We start from the raw sequence: 10,760 nt of genomic DNA on the forward strand, positions 1-10,760 counted from the left end.
GAACCCGACATTGAGAACCAGTTGCTTTCGTCAAACGCAACAACAGAGGCAGACATTGTATGGCCTCTGTGTATGCGCTCTGCTAACTGAGGTTCGCAGTCTCAATCAATGGTCATAATTCAACCCCACAGCATCCAACACAAACTCCACTAAATGGCCTTGAAAAACCTCACCAAAAAGAAAACTCAATATAAACATTTCACATTTCTACTGTTCTGCACTGTCATTATTAGCACTAACACTTTGTCCACGGCCTACTACTTCCTCGATCATCATACGATCAGGGTGGGAATTTTAACACCAACTGGGCATATTTATGGCAATGTTTCAGTTTGTGGCTGACAAGACTGTCCAACTGCGTTTAAGTTGAAAAAACCCCCAAAAAAGGCAACCATTTGAGAGCAGAAGTGTGGTGGGTGTTTGGAAACCCAAGGTTGAAGTGAAGGTGTTAATTGATCCCCAGTGGCCCTGCTAAATCTGTCATCTTTCCAATCGAGAACACGGGACACCGAACACGGAATAAATATCCATCGAAACGAATATGTATACCCAACGAAAAAAGAACCACAAGGATTTCTTAAAAATAGCTAAGAGAAAAACAAATAATAAATAGAGAGAGGATCAGTATACCGTCGCATAAACATGAAAAAAAAAGAAGAAAAAAAAGAAATAGCGGTCGTATAGTTGGTGTACAAGACATGAGAGTGAGCCCAATGCAGGGCCAGATCAAGGTGTGTGTGTGTGTGTTTATGTGCACATGTGTGTGTAGTGTATTTGTGATACGTGCCCCCCCCCCCCCCCCCCCCCCCCCCCCCCCCCTCCCCCCAGGCATCCACACACTACTCCAGGTCGTCCACGTCCTCCGTCGCTACGGTGCTCGTCTGTTCGGTGGTCACACCTGCGCCACAAAACATACACACATTCAAGGTTAAAACCCCCTTCTGACCTGAGATCAGATTCTAAAAAAAAATTCTTTCTACGTATCCTGACGGTTTTCCATTCTGACCTGAGATCAGATTCTAAAAAATTGTCTTCTACACATCCTGACGGTTTTCTGAAAAAAAGCTATGTTTCTATGTCAGTCGTTCTTCGATTTAAAAAGAAAATAGAATACCTACAAGCTCGTAGCGCGCCACTCGGTGGTGCTCTATGAGCTTGTAGGTCTGCTATTTTTGAAAAATCAACACCAAAAGGGGTTCCCGCCCAAAATGGGTTAAAAACCCACCAAGGCGCACGCCTTCACAAAAAAAAATTGTCTTATCTATAATTTTGTAATACATTTCCATACCGTTTCTACACAGTATTCAGACTCCGATAATACAAAGACAGTTGTAGCCCACTCTCTTTCCACATGGAAAGTTGATCAGGAATCAATAAGCCAATAATGGCTAATGGCACTGGTATGAATTCCATCCCGACTCAAAGGGCATCGTCCGAACACCTCCTGATATGCTTACGGTCTCTTGTATTAAAAGCATAATACAAGAAAGTATTATGCTTTTTACGATCTCTCAAGACAGATTCTGCTGGCAGCAGGATCCGTCAGCAACACTGCCCTAAACATGCAGCGTTGTTAGTAGGAATAAACACAGAGGCACCCATTTACAGAATGGGATCCCAGATTGTTGTTTTTATGTCTGCCATTAGCAGCCACATTCTCCCACAAATGTAACCCTTATTTTTGTCTGTATGTCTATTGGCTGTGAAACCAAAAAACCCTCAGTGGCTCATTGTTGATTACAGAATGAAGAACTTCAACGGACCGTGTTGTGGGCCTGCAGCTATCCGTTACAGTATGTCCTTAGCGAGTTGCATTGATCCAAGCCCGCCCAGAACAGAATCTATCGATTCATCATTCAAATAAACATGTTCTGAAGGCGCACACGCGGCCCTCCCACATCTGTGAGTGTGTCGCGGACGCTTTCAAGGTTTTTACTGACCCAGAAAAGGTAAAATATACTATATATACATATATATGATTCTATGAGTCGTACTTGAGGCGTCGTCATCATTGGGTGACTTATTCTCATCCTCGATGTAACCAAAGCTCAGCAGCTTGGACATGCTGACGGGAGGAGCCTTCTTGTCATAAGACCTTCACAAAAGGGAACAGAAACAATCAATTACACTCTAAACGAAGCAAGTGTTCACACGATGACCATTTCTCACTTCATCAATCGTCCTGCCAAAGTAACCGCAAAATGGCCACCATGTGTACAACAGTCTACAGTTCTTTGTTTACTTAAGCGGAGATTCAGAACAAATAATGAGACTTTACAGCTATACATTGATAAGTCGTCTTTCATGATGCAGTTCTGACAATATATACATGTTTTTTATTTATTTTCTAAGGTCTGGAGGGGCCACATCCATGCAGTGGATCACAGAGAACATTCATAGTTCTATTAGTATTAGTGCACCATCTACAACACTACCCAGACATTGTTTTTTCTTTTATTGTTATTATCATCATTATTATTATTATTATATTTCGGACAAGTTGGAAACATGTTGGAAAACTGTGCATTTCAAGTCATTCCATGACACGTCAGATTAGTTCTACAGTCTGTCTGGTTGACATCTCTCTTGAATTTAGAGAGATGAATTAAATGATTGATATTCAAGGACACCACGACAGAGGGGCATCATAAATCAATCAATATAACCTCTCTTCCGCCAATAAACGTAATGAGAGCATCAACAAGACAGGCAGAATGCGGAAGTTATCCGACGCGCGTGCGCGCGCACGCACACAAACACACACACGCACGCGCGCTAATGGGCAGTGTGACCCGCTGGGCTGTCATATGGACAAAGCAACTTAATAGACAAATACTTACGTCCTTTTGTACTTGTTCAGCTCAGCTATGGTCAGAGAGTCAATCTGACTGGCAACACTGTCGGGAGACAACACCTGCGGGCCACAACATGACATTAATGAGCTTACAGCGAGCCACTGTCCTCTGCTGCCACGGGCCTCAATGAATGAATCATTTAAATGGATAGTTCTCCTACAAAATGCCTTTCTTTTCCTATCAATTACTCACCCCATGATTAGCATCTTGTCATTTTTTGGTCTCATTCCTAGTCCAAATATTGAATGAATAAGTAAATATGAGGTCATGGTAAAAACTATATAAACAATTATGTATAAACAGTTTTAATTCAGTGTGACGACGACTGTCCAGGTAATAAGTCACTTATCTTAAATATAGTATTGCTCTTGTTAAGCTTGTTCTACTATTCACTTAGTTCAATTCATCGAATATTTGATCAGGAATGTGACTAAAACAAATCTGCGTGAATTAAAGGCTTTGTGGGGTAATTGTGTGTGTGTTAACTATCCCTGTAATATTCTCAAAGTGGAGCTTGTGGATCTATTTTTGAAAATCGTGAAAACAATGAATATAATTATCTTTCTTTCACAGCGAACGTGAGTGCCTGGAACAACATATTTTCAGATGGGGGTCTGCGGCCAATTACATATTTTTTTCGTGTCCTGAAATTCAATGACATGAAATAGTGTGAGAACCACTGATATAGAAACAGGTTTTTTTTTTTTTTAGAAAACTGTCATGATTTAGAAGACATTTGTAGAATCTGGTCTTAGGTCTAAATGGGTTAAAAGAAAATGGGCTGTATTTTGAGTGTCTTAAGTACCAGGTCTTATTACCTAACTTGAGTAAACTAAAGACCTGGAGGCGTGATCAATGCCATTTTCCCCGTCTCTCCAGCTCTTTAGGAAACAGAATATACATTCTCAGATCGGGAGAGAGAATTCAATTCGTACAGCAGCAACATGTACAGGATAAACAAGTGGAAAATGGAAATGACGAAACAAAAACAATGAAAATGAATAAAAATGGAAGCTGACGGAATCATCTTTGTTGATGTCTGGTTCCATGTATGAAACCACTACGATAAGTGATGAATAGCTCCTACAAATCCACTTGACCACTTGAACCCCAGCATCCCTATACTTGCTAAAAAAAAAAGAAGCAGATCTACAAGCTCACAAGCCTGTAGATTGGGCTTGTTTGCGAGTGTACAGGTCTCAGGTATAGCCTGACACAATGCTGCCTTTACTTGGCATAGAGAGGGGCGGATCAAACTAGTAATGGCGCTGGAAACGGCCTGTAGATTGGCTTATTTTTGGTGTAGAGAGTAGTCTGACAGAATGCCGAACTTTTCTTGGCATAGGAGGGCTGGAAATGGACGCCAGCTCCTATATCGGTTCACCAACCTATGTGCCCGCCTCCCCTATAGAACACAGCGTGGAACACAACCTATGTGCCCGCCTCCCCTATCCACACTTTTCCTGGGCTGTGTGTGCTCCAGTTCCTGTTGATTTCATTGGATATCATTGGTCATCTGACCAGTTTCATTGGCTTTCATTGGATCAAATCGACAGGAACTGGAGCACACACAGCCCAGGAAAAGTGTGGATAGAACACAGCGTAGAACACAGACGACGCCCCGCTGCCCTTATTTGTTAGCCTATGCCACATCTCTTGTGGTACCCGAGGCTAGTGTAGAGGGAAGACAGGAACTGCATGTCCGGCTAGAGGGCTTTAAGTGGTTAAATGGAACAAGAAGCCATACAGTACATGCATGGTACCGCACTTTGTGCATTCACACACACGAACGAGCACAGTGGAATATGGGGAAAACAATACAAATAAAGTAAGCAACACGTCAGAAAATGTGCAGCAGTCACGTGAGACTTGGAAGACAAGTCATGAAAGGGTTAAGAAAATGGTCCTATCAAACGTTATATTTTTTTTGCAAACAAACCAACAAGTAATTTATCAGTTTGAGATTTCACAAGTTTCCTTAGACGTTTTCAGGTTGATTATAAATGGCAGAGCGAGACAAGTGTGCCAGGCCCAATGCCACGAAATGCATTATGGGAAACGTAGGCCGAAACAGACAGAAAGGTTTTGTCAATATGAAATGCATCGTGCATAGTGATGTTTCTATAGAGACCAGACCATTATTACCACACCCATAATCATGACGATTAATAAATGAATAACAGAAGCACAAACCACGTAGCACTGTAGTTACAGGGACAGGACACCAACATGCTTTTGTGTGTTTCGCCATTAACTTAAAGACACACAGAAAACACATCAAATCTAAATAAATGAAACTCAGACGATGGATTGAACTCAGGTGATGGATGGAGGGGGGGGAAAAAAACGGATGACGGGAATATATTTAAAAATATAAAGAATGTATTAAAAAAGGTGAATAGATGGTAAAATGATAAAAAAAGAAAATACAAAAAAAAACGAATGTCGACGTGATGGAAGCTGCGACTTAAGCTCAAATTCATACGGCGTCGCGCGGCGGTGTCTCGCACCGAGAATGTGCCGCGAGCCTGTAGTAGTAGTAGTAGTAGCCTTGCCGAGCCATGAGGCCCATCATAGGGCAGGAGCCCATCCCCTGCGGGTCGGCTATTCTCGGACGCTTTCGGCACGTGACACCACCGCGGGACAGAGTATCATCGCTTCTTGGGCTTTTTACGGGGGGTCCATTATTCACCTGATCGGTTTCAATCCAGACCGAACCGCCGTTATCAGTGCCGAACGGCGCGGCGAGAGGCTGCACGGCCGCTGCCTTTGCGTGGCCATTGTTGGGGGACGTCACTTTCGATCCACTGCGGGGCAACAAGAGCACGGTCGGTCACACAGGGCGAGATACTGACATTACATGGCGGCCCCTTTTCTTGGGCACGTCTGGCGAGGGGTTTTTCCCAAATGTAGCAAAAAAATAGCTGATCTACAAGCTCACAAAGTTTTTGCATGGCAAGTTGGCAACGCTATGAGAGCTTGTAGATCAGCCATTTTAGCTAGACACCGTATATACAGGGTTTAATTCAAATAACGAGTGTTAAAAAAAGAATTCATGTTGAAAAAATTGTGTTTCTCCATAAGTCGATTACGAAAATAATCGATACGAAAGTGTGTGTGTGTGTGTGTGTGTGTACAATGTGAGGTCAATGTTTCTGGTCCTCACAAGTGTATGTCTGATTTATACTTATAGTTGCATAGCGGTGTCATCTACAAGCTTGTATAGCTGCCATTTTTGGCTTCAGGGTTAGGTTTAAAATAGCATTTTAGGATGGCATGTTATTAAGTGTTTTTGCTATGTACTCACCAGTGTTGTTTTCGTCGACTAAAACTAAGACGAAAAATGTTCGTCGACTACCTATTTTCACTGACAAAAACAAATGGAAACTAAATGAAAACTAAGCTACGATGACTAAAACTAAGACTAAATATACTGACAATTTCGTTGACAAATAAAAACTAGACTAAAATGTTAGGAAGGGACTAGTGGACAAGAGATCCAGTATAAGTCACTTGGTTGCATGCTGAAAATAGCTGATCTACAAGCTCACAGCGCGTCGTGTTGTGTAAAAACACTCATTACGACGGCATCAAGACCCGCCAAAATACAGACTAAATCAACTGTAGATTTAGTCGACTAAAACTAGACTAACAATAAGACATTCCAGGTGACTAAAATGTGACTAAAACTAAATAAAGTTTCAGTCCAAAGACTATGACTAAACTAAAATAGAAATTTGCTGCCAAAAACAACACTGGTACTCACAAGTATAGAAATACAAATATGTGTGCGTGCGTGCGTGCGCGTGTGTTGTAATAGCTCGATGCAGTGGAGATATTCCTCCTTGCCCATGGAGTTGCTATTAAAACACCTCCAGCTTGTTTGATTGGTTCAGGTTAGTCTCAATAAGACAGGCAACGCTACATACAGTATCAGGACATTTTCACATCAGGATTTTGTCACCAGTTGGCAGGCTGTCAGGAAGCGGTGACACCTTCACACATTGTTGTTATAACAACCAGAACAACCCATCTCTCCATCCATCAAGCTCAATTAAATCACAGAAGTGAATTAACCAATTATTATATTAATAATTGCACTTTTCTTTTTAATATAGTTTTTATCCCACGATTTTTGTAAGCCATTTTTCACCCCTGTGTCAATTATCGAATGTGATCCGGGGCTCTACACGCCCTCCGCCAACCTGGGGAGAGCAACGGCCTTGAACTCATGCTTCCTTCATGCATGAGTGTCCAAGTTGCTCCTTTACAACCTGACAGGGGGGAGTCTCCCTGGTTGGACGTAGCACGTGGAAGGAACACGTTATTCCAACCAGTTCCTTTCCCCTCCATCAGGCACCCCGGCTGGCCAGGGGGAGGCAGTTTAGAGACCAGGATTACTCCATGTTTTTTGGTGAGGGTACCTATCCTAGGGTTAATAATAGCTGTTATGATAATATAGCTGATACGTACTTGCACTTTTATGATTAAATATTATATATTATAGTCACCATTGGGTGGAAACCTTGTATGTCCTAAAACAAGAAATGGAAGAAAAGAACTAGCGTTACAGTATAGTTATAGTACGCAATGCATCGCAATGTGACACTTTTGCACGACCCTCGAAGTAGGGCAAATAATGTACAAAACATAAGTTAAAACATTGAAATGTGGAGATACAAGGTTGCTGACCGACAGCAACGATTTAGCATTTAATGACAACCATCATTTCCAATAATCTTGGTAAACCAATTTATTTATACCTGGGGTCACTATGTTTTGGTATGTCATTTTCACAAATAGCAGATCCACACACTCACGTGACATGTTGCGAGCTTTGCAGATAGGCTATTTTCTACACAATAATACATTTTGCCGTGATTTGGTTTATGACTTAACCGCTACGAAAGTAATAGGAAAATATCTGATAGTCGCAATCCTAATTGCGATCCATGTGGCTTGTGCGTAATTCCACCTCATCTAGATTGGACCGCACTTGTCCGTTTCGGGCCCACCAAACCATTGTGGGCAGTGGCAGGTCTTCTTACCTCTTTGATTCTGGCCCACCAAACCATTCTGGGGGGTTGTAGGGTTTCTTGGGTGCCTCGACGACTATCTCGTCCTCCACCACATCATGGCACAGCAGTCCTACGGTGGCACACATATTAGCCAAGAATGCACTCTTCACACTAACCACATGCAACTCTAGCGTCTTCTCTGGCGAACTTTGGGGCGAAAATAGATTTTTTTGTACAAGCTTGGGACGCGTTTCGACGCGATGCAAGCTTGTAGATCGGCAGTGTAGAGGGAAGTAAGGTTTAAGTGGTAAAAAGGTGTGTCAATATTGTACTTTTTATAAAAAATTTAATCTGAAAACAAATCACACCGCATCATTTATGCTGATAAATATGTATTATTTATATACTCTATATATTATATTAGGTATTTCAATTTTGGAATCAAAACCGAAATATCAATCCTAGTTTTTCTTCTCCTCCTTCTGCTTCTTTCTTTCTTTCTAAAAAAAAAGGATTTCTATGTGATTTAATTGACATTGTGAGGATGGCCTACTTGACAGTGCGGAGAAACCAAAAACAGATTGCAGGTTTGATCCCCAGGTACTAGTCACTGTTACAAATGTCCCGTAAATGCCATTTCGACGTGGAATGTCTATACGTTGTCAACGTCATACAATTTACAATTTAGGCATTTAGCAGACGCTCTTAGTCCAGAGCGACTTACATTAAGCAAGAACAAAAAAGCATGGGAATACATCACATAAAAACATTTATCATGAAACATGCGTAAGCTAAGAAAGTAACAGTGGAATATCTATATAATGAAACATATAAACTATACATCTATACTACTATGCTATACCTTTCAATCCGGGAAAGCATCTGTGTCATGTTAGTATTATAGCTATAGATAAAGCTACAATATTGTTTTTGCCTAGGTTTGGATTCAGAAGGTGTTTTTTAGGACGGGTATACCTTTCTGTCCTCCTGCTTTGGCGAGCTTGACGTATTCGGAGTCCGTGGCGAAGATGCCGACGCGTCGTCCGCCGGTCACCGCGACGGGGGCTTTGTCATCGGCACTCTGGGACAGCCCGGGAATCTGGGACGTCGGCCCGACAGCTCCGTTAGACGGAGCCACAGCTTTAATTCCTGTCGTGAAAGAAGGAGGATTAAACGAGGATTGGCTGGTGACTTGGCGAGATTGCGCCCCGCTCGGAAGTAAATCATTTCTGTTGGGCAGAAACCTCTTATCTCCATATTTTAAGTTTAGTTTTTTTTGTAAAAAAGAATGCCCTACTTGATCATAAAAGCATAAAAAGTAGCAGATCCGCAAGCTCTTTTCGAGCTTGTCGATCTGCCCCATTTTGCCGTTTTAGAATTTTGAATCCTGAAAAGTCCGTTTTGGACATATGAGGTTTCCGCCCGACGAAATAAAGCTGCTATCCTCAGCAACAGCCTCCCAGAGCCAAGAGCTCACAATGATTACCTTCTACAGTAAGTATGCCATCTCATCTGTCCAGATAGATGTCTGTCTGTCTATGCAAGTACCAGCCCACCCCTGCATACCGTAGTCTTCTCTAGGCTAGGGTTTTAAGCAACTAGTCGGCTATTCAACAAGTACAAATCACTAGAAGTGGAAGCCCTACTCTAGGCATTCAAATCCACCGCGGTATATCCGGCTTTGTCGAGCGTCTAGTAGACCTATTCACCTTATTCTTGGCCCTTCTCCAGGCGGCGCCCTTTTCTGCCAGATTTCAAACATGCTAAAAGTTGCTACATTATTTAAAACAAAGCTCCCGATTATAGGGAATAAAACAATTACGTCAATATGGATTAATTAATTAAATCAGTCAATTCCGTGTTGGCCGCTCAGAGTGTTAACAACACATTATCTTGTAGGCTATGGGGAAATATTTTCAGATGCGAGTCCGCGGACAATTGCAAATTAATCTGGGGATCCTTGACATGAAAAAATGTGGGAACCTCTCTGGGTTTAAAAAAGATTAGGAAACAAGCAAAAACAAGCAACTATACACTTAAAAAAAAGAAGAAGCTTAAAGTCACTTATAAGTACAAATGGCAAGTTGGCAACACTGGTAAACAGGCGACGACTTGATATTTACCCTATTCCTGGCCACGCCCAGTGGGTGTTGCCAGGAATTAGGTAAATATCAACAAAAATGGCCCAACTTTAAAGTTAGACTACACTTAATTAAGCTGCATCACTTTAAAAAATAAAATAAACCCTAACAGCGTTTATCTCTTCACTCTCCGGAACCATTTGGGAGGCAAAACATTTTACTCAGCGTTACCAAATGTTGAATGAATAATGGGCACTCAGCTGATGGAGCAGACTTACCACCAGGCTTGGTTCTTCGGTGGTTTGGCACGGCAGCACTCATTTCGCCACTCATTTCAGCAATCATTTCGGCACTCATTTCGGAACTTTATTGAGATGTAAAACAAAAAGACAACGACAATGACTGAAGGCGTGTGAAAAGACCAGCTGACAGAACTTCTTTGCAATTTCCATATACGCCGTAAAAATATATATATATATATATTATTTTAATCGATTCACTAAAAGCTATTTTAAACTTCATCGGTATGGCATAATCCTGTCAGTTACAGTATACATGCATCACAATGTATTGATCAGAATCATGACATCATCACATTATAGGCACGACCACAACCATAATAATCATGCATTGATTGATCAGGGATCGTGACATACCGGGAAATCACTTCATACTATCATGTCTGAAACTCTGAACTGATTTGGATGACATCATTATGTAATTTATGTTTAATCATTACATTTATCTTGTATTAATTCAGTGGTTCTCAACGTCCAGCATGGGTCCCAAATGGACACTGAGGGGTC

General features: G+C 41.6%; 1 protein-coding gene across 1 annotated transcript; it reads right to left on the reverse strand.

Annotated features, from left to right (window-relative positions):
* Positions 1-829: 829 nt before the first annotated feature.
* On the reverse strand, positions 830-10,314 carry LOC308311715 (uncharacterized protein C7orf57-like). Its single transcript, XM_080758501.1, has 7 exons — positions 10,233-10,314; positions 8,849-9,022; positions 7,904-8,003; positions 5,548-5,662; positions 2,841-2,914; positions 1,995-2,095; positions 830-898 (listed from the first exon to the last, which is right to left on the reverse strand). Exons 1-7 carry the CDS (start codon positions 10,309-10,311, stop codon positions 840-842), a joined length of 702 nt encoding a protein of 233 aa, XP_080614627.1. The 5' UTR covers positions 10,312-10,314; the 3' UTR covers positions 830-839.
* Positions 10,315-10,760: the final 446 nt, after the last annotated feature.

The sequence above is a fragment of the Protomyctophum bolini genome (assembly GCF_963924005.1).
Source record: "Protomyctophum bolini genome assembly, chromosome: 24".
In the NCBI taxonomy this organism is placed as follows: domain Eukaryota; kingdom Metazoa; phylum Chordata; class Actinopteri; order Myctophiformes; family Myctophidae; genus Protomyctophum; species Protomyctophum bolini.

Coding starts and splice junctions, on each gene's coding strand:
- LOC308311715 (XM_080758501.1), bottom strand. CDS start 10,311: ATGAGTGCCGAAATGATTGCTGAAATGAGTGGCGAAATGAGTGCTGCC. Junction 8,004..8,848: donor CAAAGCAGGAGGACAGAAAG/GTATACCCGTCC, acceptor GTGCCACCGTAG/GACTGCTGTGCCATGATGTG. Junction 2,096..2,840: donor CTGAACAAGTACAAAAGGAC/GTAAGTATTTGT, acceptor CCTTTTGTGAAG/GTCTTATGACAAGAAGGCTC.